The following is a 20,567-nucleotide window of genomic DNA, read 5'->3' on the forward strand; positions in this document are numbered from 1 at the left end:
CGGTTCTATTTGTTTTATCGTCCGAACTGCTCCATCGGCAGTTGGCGCACGTTTTGGTGCCCGGCAGTTTATTAAACATCCGCATGGTATCGCACCGGGCCCGCACTGGCCGCACTTCCTATTCGGCAAACCGGACCGGGCCGGGCCGGGCCGAGCCCCCGACATCGACGCAGACGCAAAAGAAACTTCTAATCGCGCCGGAAATCGAGCCTTCCCCCCCCCCCCCCCCCTTTCCAACTCTGCCAACGAGCACGCGCGCGAACAGGCGCGAGCGCCGCGCCACGTTCCATCTTGCATCCCCGCCTGCACCCCCCTCCTCCTCTTTCAGGAGGCGCGTCGAACAAGGCCGGCGTGCGCGGCACTCACTCGGCGCCCGTAACGTCGGGGTGCACGTCGCTGCGCTCCGCGAGACCGCTCCTCGTCCCTCGCCGACCAACGATGAGTTCGACCGGTCCCGCGCGGTCCGCAACCGGCGTTGTCGTCTGCTCCGCGAGCTGCGGACGCGTCTGACCGCCGCACCCGCCAGTGATGGGCTCTCGGATAACGGCGCCACGCGCGAAGATCGCGGTTGCGGCGACGACGATGGGCAGTGGCGGGACCGCGATCCTTTGAAAAGTTCCCGAAACAAAAACAAAAAAAGAAAAGTGTGTTCGGTGTCTGTTTCGAGCCGCGGGGCGAGATGGCGGCCAACACCGCGGCCGTCAGCCTGGAGTCGCTGTTCCTCCAGCTGTTGGGCCGTCTGGACTCGGCGGGCCGCTGCCAGTCTTCCTCGACGTCGACGTGCCGGCGTCGCTCGCTTCGCGCCGAGATCCGCAGCCTGGAGCTGTGGCGCGCCGTGATCGGCGAGTGCCTGGCCACCTTCTTCTACGTGTTCCTCGTGTGCGGCGCGCACGTGTCCTGGCCGGGCTACGCCGAGCCCTCGGTGCTGGGCATCGCCCTGACGGCCGGCGCGGCGGCCGCGACGCTGGTGCAGTGCTACGGCCACATATCGGGCGCACACATGAACCCCGCCGTGACGCTGGCCACGTTTGCCACGCGAAAAGTGAGCCCGCTCCGGACGCTCCTGTACGTGACGGCCCAGTGCGGAGGAGCTATCGCGGGAGCTGCGCTTCTGTACGGGTGAGTTGTCTCGTTTCTGGGAGCCGAGTGGGCGCGACAGCGAACACTCGCGTTCCTCCGTGTATTGTGGTTGGCACTCGAGCGTAAACACTTTGACGGGTGACAGAACTACAAAGATCTTTGAAGTGACTCGGTTGATTAGAGTTATCCATAGGGCTCTAAACAAAGCTAGCTACTTTTTCAGTAACGAATGCATTCATATTTGCAGCGCAAAGTTGAAGACACACACAGCCAATGAAAGAAAGGGAGAGGGAATAAAAACAGACCAGAAGAGCGTTGAGCATCAAGTTTCGCTTCTTTTTTTTTTCTTTGTGCATGTCTTCAATCTTGCGGTGCAAATATGAGTTCAAGCTCTATAGCAACAAGATAACTAGCCCACCTCGCCGCCTTGATGGACGATGACTTCAGTGACGCAAACACGCATCCTTTCATACATCGAGCACCGGCTGACAGTGAATCGGCGATATTTGAAAGGATAATGATCCGCATCTGGAAAGTCTCCCTGCGTTACTGTTGTCACCCGCGACGAAAGAGCATGGCGATTCATTTTCAGTGAATAGCCGTTAGTGGTGCGGGCCGAGGCATCTCTCCTTTATGCCTCACTCACTTTCTGTCACTGAATAGCCGATATTCTAGAGGTTCTGCCTGTTCCCTCTGTTGTAACCCTTCAACGTGAGACGCACTTGACTCCGAAGCAACAGGAACACCTTATGTCAAAGAAATTGCATGAAGATTGCGCCTCCTTTTTTTTGTTTCTCCAGAACGTTAATTGCACTCGTACACGGCATGATTCGCGCACGTTTAGACTTTCGCGTTGGTGGTTTGGTGTCGCTTTCAGGCGTGTTAAACAATCTCCAAACGTTTCGACTGTTACGCGTAGAAAACCAGCGGTTTATTTCTGTAAGGCGGCCTGACAGCTCTATATATGCGGAGGCTACTGCGTGGAATGTCTTCTGTTCCTGGTTTCAACTTTGGACATCATATCTCTAAAGTCCATTCTCTCTCTCTCTCTCTGGTCCTCGTAGCGGATGAATATATGCCCATACAAGAATGAGCTGTTATCAACGCATTCAATGTCAACACCTGGCAAGCGTGGTTGTATATCTTTCTCTAAATTTCTCGGAGCTGTAGAGCAGCAGCTCAGGAGTATAGGCGAGAAAGTCAATGTTGCCATGTATTCTTATTGAGTGATGGGCGGGTAAATTCATTCAGCAATGTTTAAACGTCAACTAAGAATAGATTGCGAAACATAACGAACCACAAAGCACACGGCCTCTTTGCAGAGAGGAATAAGGAAAGGCAAGAGAGTGGAGTGGAGGGGGGGGGGGATAAGAACTACCCAGCACGGAGGAAAGAGAATGAGAAATTGAGTATTACATTGCCTTCAGGGGGTTGTGGCAACGAACTACTTACGGCACATTCCAGTGTGACCGCGTGGTATGCTCTTTCTAAACGATCCTTTTAAATCAAGCTGGCAAAAATTTATTCGGATCAGCCGTCTCACAATGTTCCTCCTCGCGATAGACCTGCTGGTTCTTAGCACTCGCAGCGTCCGGTGGGCTGGACTTGCACTGTGTTAACCCGAACGAAGTGAAATGTATCAAAACAAGCTAGTTTATTTGCCCAACGTGATGAAGATACTGAATAGGGGGCGCTTCGCCTCACTCTGACTTTATCTTAATTCGATGCCAAATTGATTGTTAGTTCAGGCCACCACGCAGTCTTGATGCGCTAGAAACAGCCTTCTCAAGCTAGAGAAAATATTTCAACGAACTGGTTGTGTGTATATATATATATATATACATATATATATATATAGGAACTGCAGTTACTTTAGGCCCTTCTGCCCAATGTTGGTGTGGCACGGGTTTTGTCAGATTGTCGCGCTTGTCGTACGTGAAGCGCAGAGCGGCGATAAATCGTGGCGATAAGAGAAGGCGACTCGAGTCGGCGCTAATAGGAGTGTGTTCAGCTGTTTCTCGAGTAGCTGTAGCGAGGAGCCCTGCGATAAGATCTGGCTGTAATCGGAATCCTTCGCCGCGGTCGTACACGACACAGACCGGTTGGCGGCCGAGCGACGGCTCCTTCGTGAGTCGAATGCGCCCGCGCACACACGAGGTGTTTTTTTTTTTTTTTTTTTTTTCGGCGAGCGGGCGAAAACTTTTTCGTCAATGCCGGCGCACGGTTTGTTGTCCGGAACGTTGACTTCGAAAAGGCCCCTGACAAATATATTATTAACTCGTACTAGTGAATTACGCTTCTGCAATAGCAAAGGCGGCACGTGACAGGATACTCGGTATAAACCAGAAGAGATGCGACAAGGGAGGACGGGTGGCGACACCACTGTGAAGATCTCGCACTAGCTCGCCGTGAAGTCACAAATTTCTGCATTTTGTGTTCGCGCCTGGTTAGCTGTTTAGTGACAAGCAAGGGCTACATTCGGTTCTGAAGCAACCAAGTACTCGATTTAGCAAGTGTCGAGAGCTTTTCTCCGCCGAAACGGCCAAAATACGGCGGAATACGTCTCTGGTGTCGCAGTGACGTCACTGTTTTGGCACGAAATAATAAACATGTACATTAATAAAGGGATAGGAAAAAAAAATGCGGGGTAAGGGTGCGTTCGGCCTTTACTTTTTCTCAGTAATTATCCGCTTGTTTCCGCCAGTTTAATGTAAATTGAGTTTTGAAATTATATTTTACCAGTGGTTAGAATGATTCAGTGTTGTTCGTTAGTGTCCCTATAATGTATATGCTTAGTGCTTCGGCTTTCCTAAATAGTGGGATGTTGCTTATGCTGTTTTGCATGTGGGAAACGACGGTGGCGAAGTTATCCTACCAAGCTTTAACTTCGAGCACTCCCAGTTCGCCATACCCGGCCGTGTTCCGTTTCGCGTATTGCCACACCCACTTTGTAATATCCTTCCACTGTGCATGGTTTTGAATCGGCGCTTTGGAAGAGGGTTGTGTAATAGGCATAAGAGTCAATAGCGAGGTGCGTATCAAGAACATCGTAGAGTGCTACCATTGCGGGGGCAAAGTACGCATAGAAATAAAACGCAACTGCATTGAATCAGAGACTAACTCTACATACCAGATATGCATGAGAGTGAAATATAACCGATTGCCATTTTTTCTTTGTCACATGGAAGAGAGCATAGAATCTGCGGCGCTGAAGGAACTGTCGTCGTACTGCGATTGAGCGCGTGCGGCGTAAAAATTATGTGAAAGTAACACGTACCCACGGTGGTAATTGTTTCTTGTAGCAAAAGCGCTCAGAAACGTGAATCATATTAGCAACTTGAAAAATTACGACTGGAACATAGTCGGTAAAGAGAGAGAGAAAAAAAAATGTCATTGCTCTCAAGGTTTGCGTGTGACAATGCAAATGACGGTGTAAGTAACGCTGCAACACACCGAGGTATGACATCAAAGTGCACTTTTCAAAGGAATCCCAATGCCGGTAAAATAAAGAACGGCTTTTAGACGGGCTCAGCAGTTCAACGCGTTCTCCCTGCGCATCAAAAGACTTGCATACGTTGCTTCTTCTCCGGCCGTTCCAACTCCAGCTTCGTGCTCGGCATCAGACTTTTTGCATCTCGTGTACCGTCATCATATATCCTCGGGGAGTTCATTCAATCATAAGAAGACTTCAGTTGATTGAACCCTGAGCGGAGCCACTGCCGACGCATCGAATTTTACACAAAGTCCTTCTGTGCTCTGTATTACGCCCGTATTTTTTTTTTTTTAAGTTGCATGAACAAGGCCGTGGCGATACAGAGTCGAACAAGGGAAACGCGCGCCCTGCGAACCAACCACGAAGTAAAATTTATTCTCCGGGGAGCTTTGGGAGGAGAGGCAGCATCTTTCCGCAAGCAGCGCGCCGGGTAATTTCCCCTGGGGGCTTCGAGAAAAGTTTCGAAAAAAAAAAAGAAATAACAACAACAACAAATGAACGAGTTCGAGCAGCCCTCTCCGCGGCGAAGAACGGTGATTCTCCCTTGAAGACAACAGAATGGGGGGAGGAAACTTGGCGGTGGTGGACCGTGTGTGTACCGGCTAGAGCAACACACAGCAAGGTTTTTTTTTGTTCATTTTACAGTTGGTGCGTGCGTGTTTTATTCCAGAACCCTAGATTCTGATGCCCGCCTTCGCCGGGAATACAAAGTTCTCTCGCAATCTGAACCGCGTGCTTCTTCTTTCTGCGGACACTGCTGAAGACATGTTAGGCCTCCCAGAATCCACCGCACTCCACACCGATCTGCAAATAGAGCAAAGAATGAAAAACAGCGTTCTCCGTAGCGAATGTATACACGAGGCTCGAACTTGACAAATGGGAAATGCAACGTTACTGCCGCGGGCCGAAACCTTTTTTTTTCTTTATTGATGTTTTTTTTATATACAGCCGAGTGGTCGACAGGTTGCTTGTTCTCCTCCAGCAAATTGTACTACCAAAGCTTGTTCAGTCCCAATTGGAATGGCGGACAAGGCCAGTTGTATAACACATGTGGCACAGAAGAGACCTTTAATCCATCTCTAATGTGTGCCTTCTAATGTATGACTGCCCGTCACACGCACATAGAGGCTCTCCCTTCGGACAGTCTTAAGGCCCTTAAATTGATTTCCTTTTACAGAAGGGAATATCATGGGACAGAGGCCTGGGGCGTCAACGAAGTGCGAAGTCCCAACAGCGCTGCTGTTTTTATTGAGATGCACTAATTTGTAAACCACCGCATGTGGTGAACTGAACGCCGAATGCGTATGTGCGTGCATGTTGTGTAGTTCCCTTCTCGCCTTCTCATCTTTCACTCCTCTTTTCCCAGGGCAGGGTAACCAACTGGGCTCAGGGTGGGTAACCCCCTCCCCCTGAATTTATCTTTCCCTCCTCTCTCTCTCTCCCCCTCACTCTCATAAATGAGGATCACAATGGAATGTCTAAAGGTCTCGCGAGAATGGAGCCCCGTATAGTCGCTTGACTTGGACCTCGTAAGAAGTTTGCGCTTAAACTGTGAATGCTGATGATGCGTTATGTAAGTTCATCTTGCTCTTTTGGGATATGACTGCGTATGCTTGCTTTACACCAGCACCGGCAAAGCGCGCAAACTGAGTAATTATTCAACAGCAGAGACTAAATACACTCGCATACGCGTGCCGAAATCGAATGCCTTACAATATAGCGATGTACTATACTGCAGGTTTCTGTTTCGCGGCAACACCTGCTGTATTTGTCAAAATTTTCGAAGCCACTCTGTGATTGACAGAGATCGCCATGCGAGGTCTTGTCGCTGCAGACCGCTGTCACGTATCGTCAAACTCGTTAACTGGGAAAGCAGTGTCCGCTTCGATACATAAGCGCTGCGGCGAATTCAGTTGACTACAGTGTTCCGTTGGAAAAGCGCGATGTTTCGGGTTCTATTCCCGTTCGCGACGGCCGCATTCTGACGGAATGCAGAGTGCAAAGGCATTCCCGCGCCTGAGTGCACGTTAAAGAACGCGGACTAACCGAATAAGTCAAAGGGTGTCGTTGCGGTGTCTGTAATAGTGTAGGTGTCGCCATATTAATCTCGTTGCAACTTGACAGATCCGATTGGCTGTGTAAAACGACAATGCTGCTGTATTACGGAAACAAATTACTAACGCTATAAAGAAGCGTGGTTATTGTCACGATAAAGTTTAGTTACGTTGTTAAACGACCGTTGAAGTTCCGCAGTTGCGCTCGGAAGCGACCGGTCGAATGTGCCGCTATAGTTTATCTTATCTCTTGAACTTTGCTATCACTTTACTTCCTCATCCCCTCTCTCCCCAGCGTAGGGTAGCAAACCGGATCTTCCCATCTGGTTAACCTCCCTGCCCTGCCCCTTTCTTCCGTCTCTTTCTTGAGAAAAGAGGGGGAAGGCAGGAGATGGAAATTCAAGACGATGAGCAAGACGCGAACAAGGTGAAAACAGGAACCAACGTTTCGACAAGTGGAACGCTCATATGTCGCCTTGAAGAAGACAAGTCCACTTGTCGAAACGTTGGCTCCTGCTTTCACCTTGTTCTCGTTTTGCGTATCTCTTGCTAAGTACACGGGTGTTTTCGCATTTCGCCCCCATCGAAATGAAGCCCCCGTTGCTGGGATTCGATCCCGCATCCTCGTGCTTAGCAGCCCAATACCATAGCCAATAAGCAAACACGCCGGTTGCCGCTACAGGATCCAGCTATAAGTGAACAAAAAATGCAATCCTTTTCCGCCTATCTAAATGGAGTGGTATTCCGTATAGTTGAACCTCTTATATTCTTTAATAGGGGCGTGCGAAAAGTAATTACGAGACATCAGTGAATAAGAACCTCTTATATTCTTTAATAGGGGTGTGCGAAAAGTAATTACGAGACATCAGTGAATACGAATCGGAATAGTGCCAGATGCGAATCGAATCACGTATCGGATACTTTTCGAATAGATTTCGAGTAACGAGCAGCCCTTCTCACCACAGATTTTCCAATCGTATATCAACAACTCTAGTAAGCTTCTCTTGTTAGACTGCGCGTTATGAAGCGTCAGTTATTGAAGAAACACAAATGGAGCATTAAAAGCAGACAGGCAGTTCATTCGCACAATCGGGACACATTGGCGAGGACAAATCATAGCTGTTTTTGCTTCAGTAGCCGCGCTCCCCGAGTGGCGTAGAGCGTACACCATGCACTACGTAAATTGTCCTGTTTCATGTCTATACCGTATGCCCGCTCGGATGGAATTTGTTGCACATCTAGCGATTTCAAATATTCCAAGGCAACTCTGAAAATATTCGCACTTACGAATAGTGACTTCGATTCGGATGCCGAATCGAATTGGCCGCTATTCGACTCCATTTGTTATTTGACAGAGAGAGAGTGAAATTTTGTTGGATTAGAGAAACATCGCAGGGTCCTTGAGCGGGCCTGCAGTGTGAGTGGAGTCCTCATCCACCCCTCTCTCCACCCCTCCTCTAGCTGTAAATTTTGCTCCGCAACCAAAGCCAATCCCAATCACACCATGGGGAGAGGGCTGTTCTTTAATCACCCCGTTCCCTCCCTAATATAATAGGTAGCGAGGAGCGGTGGGAGGCTGCATTGTGTAACTCCAGGCCCGATATCCAGGCGGCCATCCTTGGGTGGGCTGAGAGGGTTGCGAGGGACTACCATGCGTAGCACCCTCGCCCCTCTATTCCCCTTCCCCATTTCTTCAAAAGGAATTAATAAAGTTTTCACCACCTCACTCCGGGACCCCTTAGCTACGGCCACCCGGCGTGCTTTCCTGACCACGCAGATCGAGCTATAGTGTGCCGGGAGTTCGAAAGTTTCAAGTGTGTGCACACCGCTAATTTTTTTTTTTTTTACTTTTTAAATACACATTAAAATGAATATCCGGGACTGCGTTCTAGTGGAGTCGAAATGAAGCGTTGCTTGAAAAAAAAAAAAGGAAAAGCGCTATGTTTCGCATTAAAACTAAAATCGCTCTCACTCGAAACATTCATTTTGATTAGCGTCGACTAAGTCACAGAAAGGAAGAGCAGAGACAAGAAACAAATGGCTTTCACGTTTAATCATTAAGATTCCCGCTTTTAATTGCCTAATGCGCGTGTTGGAAGCGCACCTTTTTTCGCTCCGCTTCTGGCTGCTGCTGCTGCTTCGCGCGCTCTTCTCCATTAAAGGTTATTGGCGGGAAACGCGCGCGGGCTACGTACGAGTGCCACGAGCGCGCGCTGAACGGGAGTTACGCGTTCGGTGAACGAACACAGGGCGCGCCATTAAGGAGCGCGCGGAAATAAATTAAAAACCGCGGAAAGCGCGCCATCGTCGAGCCTGTCTCTCTTTCAGCGCTCGCTCGCGCCGCGGTGAATTGGTCCCGCGCGTATCGCAGCCACGCGAAGAGAAGGCGACGAAAGGCACCTCGTTGTTCGCATTAACGTGCAAGATGGACGCCCCGGCTCGATGGCGGCAATTATAGACGCCGCGCCGGAGGAGTCCCTGCTCTGAGCGTGGCCGTGCCTTTGTAGATGCTGCGTATTGCCACGGCGCGCCGCGCTGCGTGCCCACAGGAGTGATCGGTTTGAACGACCGCGCCGCTTGGAACGCGCTTCGCTTTCCCGCCGGACGCTCGATCGGCCGGGCCTGTCGAGGTAATTGAATTCTTTCAATCGCTGCGGCATTTATTTGCCTTCCTCCCCTTCGCGCGCGGCTTCTGTCCACCGCTGTTACGGCGAAAGGGTACGAGCGATGCGATGGTGACTCTCGCCGCGTATACGTGTTACGCACGACGCAGATCGCTACATACATACATACATACATACATACATACATACATACATACATACATACATGCATGCATGCATGCATGCATACATACATACATACATACATACATACATACATACATACATACATACATACATACATACATTAATTGTGTGCCTGTTATTTATTGCACGCTGCGGGCTTTTTGAGCCATGCGAAATGAGTCATGCATGGTGCGCCCTTATATGCAGAAAGACATTTTCGCGATCGGACAAACCTTGGAGCGTGAGCACAGGCGCTCACACTTTCCGAAAAAACAAAAAACGAAACTTGTAGGACGTGTCGACGACTGCGGGCATCAGGTAGACTTCATTGCCTTTTCTCTGGACTTTCGTTCTGTGTGTGTATGCGTGTATGTGGATGTGTGCGCCGGTAATGTGTTTTCCCGATCGTTGTGTGTATCACACATCTAACCCAACGGGCGACAGTAGCATGTAAGGCTCGCAGGCAGACGGCTCCAACTTTTATCAAAGATGGCATTTCTCTCCATCTCCTTCTGTTAATTCGTCATTCTGACCGTATGTACAATATGCAAAGTATGCACGGACTGTTACAGATGTAATTCGCTAACAAGTCTCTTTCCTTTGCTCGAACCGTGTCAACTGCCCCACGCATCATTGCCTGTCGGAAGATACGCTACCGAAGGACAAGCCGGGCCAACTCTCCTAGTCAGACGTGTCACTGTGCGAACAGCTAAAAAGCGGTCATGCTAAGCAAAAAGATAGACAACGATTTCCCTTCGTGTACTCGCCTTCTCAGTGATTTGACAGTAGTTACTTTTTTGAAGTTTTCTTATTCCTCCAAGGTAGTAAAATGGACGATGAAAGTGCGCAATGGGCTCCCAGCTCCGAATCGCAAACGGAAAGGCAGGAGAGCGTGTGATCGCTTTCCACACATCGCGCCCGTAAGCGCTCGTGCGTAAACAGCCGCAAGTCTTGGTAAGCGGCGAAGATAATCTATTCTTATATTGGGTATTTTTCTCTTTCTTCTTTTCTAACTATCCTCGAAGCTCCTTCTTTCTTTCGCGGCATTCCGCTGCCCCACGAAAATTCTTTTCGAATTGGATTCGCCCATATATAAGACCATATTTCGGCTTTCTTTTTTTTCGAGGACTCCGTTGGGCCCACGTTTCACTCCCTTGTTCACCGAGAGCGTTGCTTACTGCGAGGCCGCTTTTGAAGTGCGCTCGATCCGGGATGCCTTTCTTCGGAAACTGTTTGAATGCAGAAGATGCGTTCATTCTTTGGTTTCTTTCATTACACGGTGTGCTTGATATCGCCTCCCTATTGACATATAAAATATTGTGGATGGGGCGTCATATCACGCTGTATATTCTGGAAACCTGACTACTATATGAAAGCGTAGCGCATAGCATAAGCAGGCTGTCTACCATCAGGGAAAACCTGGGAAATTCAGGGGAAAGAAAGATGGAATTTTCCCATCGGTTGCTTTGAATCAGCGACACGGACGCCTGTACAGTGTACATGGTTTAACATAGTGGTATTGCAGAAGAAAACGAGGGTTTCAACCGAGTCCATGCGCCAACTGCAAGTTGCGATCTCGTTTGCAGGTTTTGTGGGTGTGAGCCTGGCCCCGGTGGCTGGAACATGTAGGCAACACGTGGCTCAGTCGGATATGATAGTGCATTCGAACTGACTGCCGTATTACTGTTAGTATAGTCGAAAATTATGCGCTGGCAGTAACTTGACAAGCTGCGAACCACGGCTTTCTTTCTTTTTTTGGATTGCGCCTAAACCCACCAGTGTCGCAGACTTCCGGGGAATTTTCATGAAAACAGTCGAGCAAAACCTGACGAAATCCCGAAATTTGAAAATGCCAACGTAGTAGGCACCCTGATATCTAGCGCTCGTCTAAGATAGGTGGAAGAGATCAAGCGCTTGTCTGTTTATTCTTTCCGTTTCCCTACGCTGATCAATTGTTTTGTTGCTGTTCTTCTGTTTAATTTGATCTGCCCACGCATCAACTGTGCAAACTTGTAATAAAAGTGCCACTACCACGCCATTTACAAAAAAGTTCAAGAAGATTTCGTAACGTTCTCGTGGAGACAGTGAACGTATTGAGTGTCTCAGAACGGTGTTAGCGTATAATTTTTGTTCAACGTCAAACTTTGCGTATGAAGAGGAAAAGTGCACCGCACCCGACTTCAACACGAAGTTACAAATGAGAACCATATGGCTTTCCCAGAAATAAAGCTTTATATATAGTTGAAGAAAAATTCCACCTCGTCCGGTGAACCCGGGCTTGGAATTTTTCATGAATTGCAAATCTTTCGTTGTGAGTCAACCGTACGGATTTTCTTTCCGTGCCACAGTCGGGCTGCGTGACAGTGTTTATTCTCGTGAACCTTCCTCCTTGCGGGCTTCCGCGGAACTTATTTGCCATAAATGTGATGCATGTACATGCTGAAATGTATATATTTCTCACGTATACTGGTCTTGACTCGCGTTTATTGACTGCGCTGTGTACACAGGCTCTCACGCGTATTTTATGTGCCTTGGGCTATCTGAAATATATAGTGTGGCGCCGCACTTAACTGCAAGGTATAGGTTATGCATAATTACGGTTTGTTTCAATTCCTTCGGTGTTTTCTTTCGCGCCTTTGTTTACCTTTGTTTTAATGCTTCTTAGTGGCCGCTGGAAGTTACAAATCTTTGTTGACAAAGGAGTGGCCGTTTGAGCGAAGCAGGATAATCGGGAGGGAAAAGAGGAAAGGAAATAATAAAGAACCACATACAACACAGTATACTGTGGAATCGCCGACCCTTCGATGGCTTAACTTTCCTGGTTTGCAGTAGTCGATAAACAATAGCAACAACAACAACAACAGCAACCGCAACGTGAATCTGTACAGTTTGTTAGTTTTGAAGGCGCTTACTAAACGAGAACAATCGTTCGCTAACGTATACACACACTCACGCACACACGCGCGCGCACGCACACACACACAAACACGCACAGAGAGAGAGAGAGAGAGAGAGAGAGAGAGAGTAGAAGTTACCGCTGCTACCCAAGAAGACCTGTGTATAGCACGCGACCGACCACGATACGACATTTGCATAACGCCGGGGGGAAACAGGAACGTACTTAAAAAGGCCAAACGATAGCATGACGGCGCGCCGCCATCGAATAAAAGTGACACCGCCGGCGAAAATAGGCAAGACGAAGCGTTTCGATTCGAGACAAGTGGCCAAGAAAGCCAACGCAGAGGTCGCATGCACAGAGCATCAGGCTGGGAACGCGGCAAGGTGTTATGCAAATGTAACCCCGACAAGCTCGGCGCAGGGCCCGAGGGAAGGACGAAGAGAAAGAAGACTGCAGGGCTGTCAGTGGCGGCTGGGGGCAAACGCGCTCGCTGCAGCGCGTTTCGCCGTGCGTTCCGGTGTGCGTCTACGGAAGCAGGTGTTGAAACGCCAAGGTGCGTACCTGAGGCCTTGTGCTGCAGCCCGGCCGGTATACGCAGGCGGGGGCTTCCTCTGTAGCGATTTTGTGGCCCTCTGTATCTATTTCTGCGTAGTTTCTATACAGGTTGCTTCCTGAAGGAAGAAGGCGGTTACCTGTCGTTAATATTTTCGGTCTTTCCTCATCGTTGCTAAGCTTCTTCTCTCCTGAAACGCCTGCGGAAATCAACGGTTGAGCCAACGTGTCGGAGCCAAAAAAACAGGAAACGCGAAAAAAAAAAAAAAAAACCTCCGGGACCGGTGCCGTATCTTTTTATCTCGATCGCTTCTGCCCGCATCGGCGGCGAGGTTTCTTCGCCCAGGTTTCCAGTTGCCGTGATTACGCGAATGTAAGCAGCTCGGCTCGAAAACTTAGAAGGTCAGATTCTTTTTCTTTTATTTTTCCCCCGATGTAAGGTGGTCCTTCAGCTTGCAGCCATGCACCATGACCCCCTCCTTCTGCATCCTCACCTATCTGTACATTTGTATATATTGCGCGAATAAAATTAAGGCAATGAAAATGACGGTGACTCCCGGAACACCAAGAAAAGTCATGTTGTATTTCGTCACCAACCACTTCGTAGTCGTGACGTAAGCTCACTCACGGCATCAGCATATATGCATCACTTGACTGCTTACACTTTTGTTCCTCATACGATGTGCTGTCTTCAATTCTGTTAGTTGCTTTTTAGAAGCACCAGTTTCGAAAAGGTTACAAGAGAGAGAGAGAGAGAGAGAGAGAGAGAGATGAAGATGAAAGGCAGGGATGTTGACCAGATATTAGTGTCCTGTTTGCTACCCTACACTGGGTTTGGGAAATAGGACTTAAAAAAAGGACAGAGAGGAAAGCGTTAAAAAATGCACACACCGAGACACACACAAAAAGGTTACAAAATGCTATCAGCAGGAATGCCCTTCTACGCGCCCGCTATACAGCTTGACACAGGCCAGTCAGATTGGATCGCGTACTTTTTCAGTCAGCCTCCGTTACTGTATAGGGAGGCATACTCACTATTAAATGTAACTCACTGTTAGTAAAGCAACGCCTGCATCATATGTGCAGAATCACTGAACAGCGTCTTTACACTGCAGGCTTCTCGAACCGTATCGATCAAAACCGACGCCCCGGTTTCGTCTTCGACATGTCCCCAGAAAAAATTTGAAAAATGTCATGTATTCGAATAAATACGGTACGCGGACACGCACGTCGACGGTGCGATGGCGTGCAAATGCGTTTGATCTGCAACAGTGTTTTTCTCTCTCCTCATCTAGTTTTTCTTCCTCTTTATTTATTTATCTATTCCTCGTATCGTCGTTTCGTTTTGATTTATCCGTTCCATCGCTTCCGCGTCCTTCGACGGCGAGATTACAGCGCATCTGGCTCCGGGTCCTTAAATATTTAAGGTGCATTGCGTAGCAGCGCCCGGTTTCCTGCTCCCATACCAGATAGTGTGAACTGCTGCGCCCAAGAGCGCTCTAGAATGCGCGTGATTTGCCAAAAGAGCACCTCGTATTATTATTCTTTTCTCTTCTTTCTTTTTTTTAGCAAGCGTCGGGTTCTCAAAGGACACAAATATACAGGTGTCGTTTCTTCTGCCATGACACTGGCTATACCGTCGACAGTTTTAATATTACTTGTTGACTTGTATATCGGAAAAGTCGTGGCCCGCAACTTTACACCGTTGGTTTCTTAGATCCCGCGATCAAGTACGCAAAATGTTTACGTAGTGCGAAACACATCCTATTGAAACCATTCGTTTTTGGTATGCATGTTATGCTTGTCCGCCCTGTGTGTGCCAGAATAGAAGGCATTTCTTGCGACTTCAGCTTACAGAAACTTGGGAGATTTCTTTACGTTGCTCTGGATATGCATTGAGCCAATAGGGAGTTTTTAGGAATAGGCGAGGCCGGAGTTAGCGGGCGTTGTCGGCAACTGCGCACAAAAACGCCCGAGCCGAGATCGAACTCTGCGCGTGCGCAGTGCTGCTACTGCGAAGTATTCCGGATTTATTTAGGACGCAAGCCAGATACGTCATACACGCGTTGTGCTAGTTCTCGAATCGCTGCACCGCGCTGCCAGCTTCTGAAGAGTACAGCGAGAACATTTCGGAATAAGAATATTTATCATGACGTCCATGGCATAATTACAACAATGTAGCGTAGAAACATGCAGATATCGTCATATATATATATATATATATATATATATATATATATATATATATATATATATATATATATATATATATAACATGCAGTATAGTCATACTGTACCGGTGCCCGTGGTTACTAATATCATAGAAACGGTGCAAAAATACAAGCAGCGAAAGAAACTAGCGGCGTCGCGTATGCGCGCGCGCGCGTGTTTGTGTGTGTGTGTGTGTGTGTGTGTGTGTGTGTGTGTGTGTGTGTGTGTGTGTGTGTGTGTGTGTGTGTGTGTGTGTGTGTGTGTGTGTGTGTGTGTGTGTGTGTGTGTGTGTGTGTGTGTGTGTGTGTGTGTGTGTGCGTGCGTGCGTGCGTGCGTGCGTGCGTGCGTGCGTGCGTGCGTGCGTGCGGGTGTGTGCGTCAGACGGACAGACGGACGGGTGAATAAACGAACGGATATTTAAGGACTGACATGTACCTTTCAAAACCTGCCTGACTCGGATCAGATTTCCCCGCCCGGTTTGTTAACTCTGCAACGAACCCACGTTCGCCCACAAATACATTGAACGGGAACACATTTCTTATATTGTTTCGTCGTTATTTGCAGAATGGATGTGTGAATGTAATGTTCAAGCGCGCTTGCCGAATACTTGTGTAGGGCGCATTGTGCCGTTCAATCGTTTTTTTTTTTGTCATTGCCATCTTCAAGGCACAGTGCTCGCCGCACCACTTAGTAAAGGTATTTCTCGTCTACTTAATACAATGTGTACTCGAACCCTTTTTTGCGATTGAAAGGTTTGTACAATGCGAAAAGAGCATAGATCTAGAAAACGTTTCACCATTACGTTTTGATTTTATTTTTATTTCACCTTTTGTAGGACAAATCCTGAGGGTTTCTTGGCGGATAATTCTTTAGAACACATGGTGAGACTTTCGAAAAATACTAAAATAAGAAAGTACTAAAAAATGCTTCTTAAGCGTATCGGGTGACAACCTAGAAAAAGAGCATAACAAGATCGCGAGCTAGGGATTGAGATGTCCTGTGCAATATTTCCTGTGTACTCTTCCTATTTTGAATAAGCTTCTATATTCTATTCCATTCTAAGGCGTGCTATACCATGAATTATGCTGATTTCATTCAGCATTGCTTTTACTTTATTGAGCTTAACTACAGTACAGCGCAAGTCTCCCCCACAGGAAATATCAAACTTAAATAGCACTGTTAAAAAAGAAAAAAAAAGAACTTGCGACGCTTTGTCCTGTAATTTGTTCACGCAAAGCAGTATATCGTCAAAGTAAGCGGATATATCTTTTAACCGCAAATTATTCGGCTAACACCCTAAGCCTCGGATATTTATAATGACCGACAAAGCCGTTAAAAGCAAGAAGGAAGGTGCACCTCCACGAGCACGTATTCAGGAAGCGCGTTAGAAAGCTTCATTCCCGCACAGACATTATGCAAATCATTCTAAAAAAAAAAAAAACTATTTCTTTCTTTCATTTCAAGCAATTGTTCCTCCAGGCCGGCGGTCGATTATTGAATGAACGTACCGAGCAGGCAACTAGCAGTCAGGACAACGGCTTGGCTGCACTGGATAGTTTTTGTTTTTCATACGTTGTGTTTTTCCTGTACACGTTATTAAAGAAGGAAGATGCGCTGTAAATTATTGAATGCAGAAGTTTGTGTTTTCGCTGCGCTCATCCGTTGCCGTCTCTAGAAAGTATAATAATAATAATAATAATAATAATAATAATAATAATAATAATAATAATAATAATAGGTGCCCTATCGCAGGCTATTTTGAAAGTGCTGTTATCGTTAGCATTGCCGAGTGCCAAGGCTTCCAAAACTTGGAACAGTTCATGGGCACTTCGAACAAATAAATTAATTGAATTGCGAGATTAATTTATTTCTCAAGCAATTTTTGCAAATAAATGGCTCAGCATTCGGTAGAGAGCTACTTGATTGTTCTGATGATAAGTTCGCCTCACGTTGTCGTTTATTTTTATTCAACACTATAACGCTGTGGAGATCACGGTAAAATAGAGTAAATAAAAATGTCAAATGTTCATATACAATGAGCAGGCAATATAGAAAATGCACGTGCTTTAGAGAAAGCAAAGAAGAGGAAGGTGTCGGAGAGCGTACGTAATTCCGGCATCAAAATGTCGTTTGTACAGCGGTCGTGTCGCGTAGCGAGAAAGAAAAAAAAAAGTGAGATCAGCGAAAGATCCATTTCTGTCCAAGCAGATAAGTGGCGCACGCTTTTACCTAAAGGCGCTCTTCTACGTGTAATTTCCGGGGTGATAAAGGAAATATATGAAAGCGCCAACTTCGGTAGTATAGTAGCCTCCGAATTAACCAAGCCTACAACGACATCGTATTCCTTCTAAAAACAAAACAAAAAAGGAGAAACTCGATGGCTGTGGTGTCTCCAATGAGGCCTTCCTCGTGACCGGAAACAAAAGACAAGCTACTACGAGAAACTGCTTGCCTCGGCTCTTCAGAGAATGGCAAGAAGTGAAGAGCCAGTGTCTGAACTCTAGGGAACGTAGGAGAGAGAGAGAGAGATAAGAGTGAGAGATCCATTGAGAGAGAAAACAAGAGAGAGATATGTATAGAACTAGATAGAGCGTGAGAAAGAGAGAAAACGAGACTGAGAGAGGGAGAGGGTGTGTCTTTGAGAGAGAGAGAGAAGAGAGTGAGAAAGAGCGAAAGGAAATAGGAGAGAAAACAGTGCTGTCCGCAATCAGACGGTAGCTTCGGACGATATCACGTCTTTTTCTCCATTCCTCTTGGGGGCTACCGTTCGCCCCCTCTTTCTTTTTTTTCCCCTTGGTTTCGCTAAGACCGGGCCAGTTCGGCGAAACTATCCCTTTCGTGCTCGGAACGAAGAAGCCGAGGGAAATGCGTGTGATATAAAGAAAGGACGGCTTCAGTTACATTCCCACCCGCTTCCCTCGAGGTCTCGCTGCATGATTTGACACGGCGACAATTACTTAGTTTAGCGATAGGAGGCGCGGTGTTTGTATTTTTGTGTAGGGGTCTGCGTTACGCAAAAGCATGGTTCTATTTTCATCGCACGCTTCCTGCATCGTTCAGAAAAACCATTCCATCAGTGACAGCGACTCGCTCTATAGCGCGAGATCCGCTTTTTGGACTCGTGCACACAATAAAGGAGAAATAAGTGCGAATAAAACGTGTGTGTGTGCGTGCGTGCTCTGTTTCCTCGCTCTTTATCAATCACCTTGTTATTAGAGATGCCTTTTTAGAAATTTTTCTTGCCGAATCCAACCGCCGACCTACGACCAACGACGAAAACGGCCGAAAGAGCCAGAGAAAACTATTCGTCTTTTTTTTTTAATTTTCACGTGCTCTGCAGCATATGTATTCCACTTAACCGGAGACCGTGCTACACATATTAGAAAGGAGGCTCTTGAGGAGCAGTGTGCATGGATTCTGGACAAATCTTTAATGTTACAACCGCAAAAAGCACGTCGCAAATCTGGGACTTGCGGGGGCCTCGCATGTCGGTTCGCTCGACGTGAAGGCACTCCACAAACGCTCTGCCGCTGACCGCTCGCCTATACACGCGAGCCGTTCGGCTGGAGTGTGGCCATTCCCGTCGAAGGACGTTCGCGTTGCTTCAAGTGTTGACCCGACGATTCTCCCGGCACCTAAAAAAAAAAAAAAAAGGCGCCGCTGGCTCTCCACTTCGCTACAGGCTTTACCACTTTCTTGCCGTCTCTCGGCATAGTGTGTATGCATTCAATTTAGGTATCTTTTTTTTTTCTGCATTGGTTTCGCCTCGCCTTGAAGCGCGCACAATGAGTGCGCCAGGCAAACTGTAGCCCAGCGAGCCCGTGTGAGTGGCCGGGAACCGCCTGCGCGACACGCATTACAGGCGACCGCCGTCACACGCACGCGCACATTCATGCGCTCGTCAAATCCGCCTTGCGATGACCGATGTTTGCGCTTCGAATTAGCTCCGGTATGCGCGCTGTAATTGTTTATTTTTTTTGTACAAATCTCGCCGTCCCTTTCGAGGGTCCCCCTTCTATGTTCCGCGCTCGCTCAACCACCCTGAGTGGCAGAGTGCCACGGTCATCGAGGTCATCCATGGCGTCGCCCGATGGTCCTCTAGAACAAGAGGGGCAGCGGCGCAGGATTTTCGGCGGCGCGAGATTACGCATTCCGCGAGAGAACAAAAGAAAGAAGGAAAGAGGGAAGGTTTAATGAAAACAGCAGATATTTGCCTAAATGAAGCCCCACCGAGCCTAAAAATTAGAATTGTGGGATTTAACCCCCCGACACTGCGCAGTGAATTATGAGAGACGCCGCAGTGGAGGGCTACGCCACAGCCATTTAGCCGTAGCCGCCGTATTCGCGCCCTAACATATACTTTTATCGAGTGGACAGGCAATACTGTTATATTGCAACTCGAGTGCGGCCGTGACCGACTTTATGTTCTAAAGCGTAACGTACACAAACTTTTCGAACTTTTGACAGCGCTCCGCAGATTTGCAAGTACGCAAGTTCATTGTATATACAACCCCTATCGTGCGCTTAACTTATAGCAATGTTTTCTGAATCAGCAAAAGCTAAAAGAAAAGAAAGAAAAGAAAAAAAAGAAGCGAAATAATACTTCGAACAACAAACTAAATTAAGACCGTATAAGTTCGTATATCGTTTCCCGTTTCCAGCGGTGTATACATAACGACGCTGCGTTTCTTGCCGACTGTGTTTTGACGAGACAGAATGCGCTTCGCGCGAAGGGCAACGTAACGACCACGCGAGTACACGCCGTCCTGTGGCCGGGGTCGTTGCGTCAGACGCGTTTCCACGGAGCTATGAGCGGCTGGTCGGGTTGCGTTGCTGCGCGCATTTGGCTGCGGCAGCGCGCGGACGGTCGCGACGTAGTTCGCTCGTAAGAGAAGCAGTTATCCTAATGGCTTCGTCGCCGGAGCGCGCGCGGTAGATTGCAAATTTAATTAGCGCCCGGGGGCCACTTCCTAATTTCGCTGCACGAGCATTAGTGCTTGGCTGCAGCATGCGCGGCCGGCGCGACGCCGAGGAGTTCGCGACGCGACCAGTGAGCGACCCGCGTCCACCGAGCGACAAACTGCGGCGTTGGAACCGCCGGGCAAGTGTTTCTCGGCGATGCACGTATACCGCGAGCGCGTGACGCCAGTAACTCGCGCGACTTTCTTTTTCCCTTCAGTTCAGTTTGCTGCTTTCATTACGGTCGGCTTCGCCGTCCGGCGGCAAGTCTTGCGCATGTTATGCGAGCTGTGCAGTGTTCTGCGGGAAAGAATGTTACCGAGAAGCACGAGACAGAGCGAGCGAGAGAGAGAGAAGTATTTGATTTTGATGATCCAAAAAGCGTCAGTGGGGCCGCCTCTCTTTTTGGTAAAAGTAGTGCAGTTACGCAGACATCTTTTATTGCGATAGCAATTATACGGGCTACTCTAGGCGCATTTCTGCCGTCGCCGTCGCCGTGACGTTCCGTGTAAAGTCCAAGCGCGATAGAG

The 20,567-nt window shown here is 48.1% G+C and overlaps 1 protein-coding gene across 1 annotated transcript in view; it reads left to right on the top strand.

Moving 5' to 3' along the window:
* Nucleotides 1-340: 340 nt before the first annotated feature.
* The window catches only part of LOC126522684 (aquaporin AQPAe.a-like), a 128,512-nt gene continuing 108,285 nt past the window's right edge, over nt 341-20,567 (top strand). Inside the window, exon 1 of the mRNA XM_072288839.1 lies at nt 341-1,119. Coding sequence (XP_072144940.1) covers nt 680-1,119 — 440 coding nt within the window. The 5' untranslated portion in view covers nt 341-679. The remainder of the gene's footprint in view (nt 1,120-20,567) is intronic.

Source organism: Dermacentor andersoni, chromosome 6 (assembly GCF_023375885.2).
Source record: "Dermacentor andersoni chromosome 6, qqDerAnde1_hic_scaffold, whole genome shotgun sequence".
In the NCBI taxonomy this organism is placed as follows: domain Eukaryota; kingdom Metazoa; phylum Arthropoda; class Arachnida; order Ixodida; family Ixodidae; genus Dermacentor; species Dermacentor andersoni.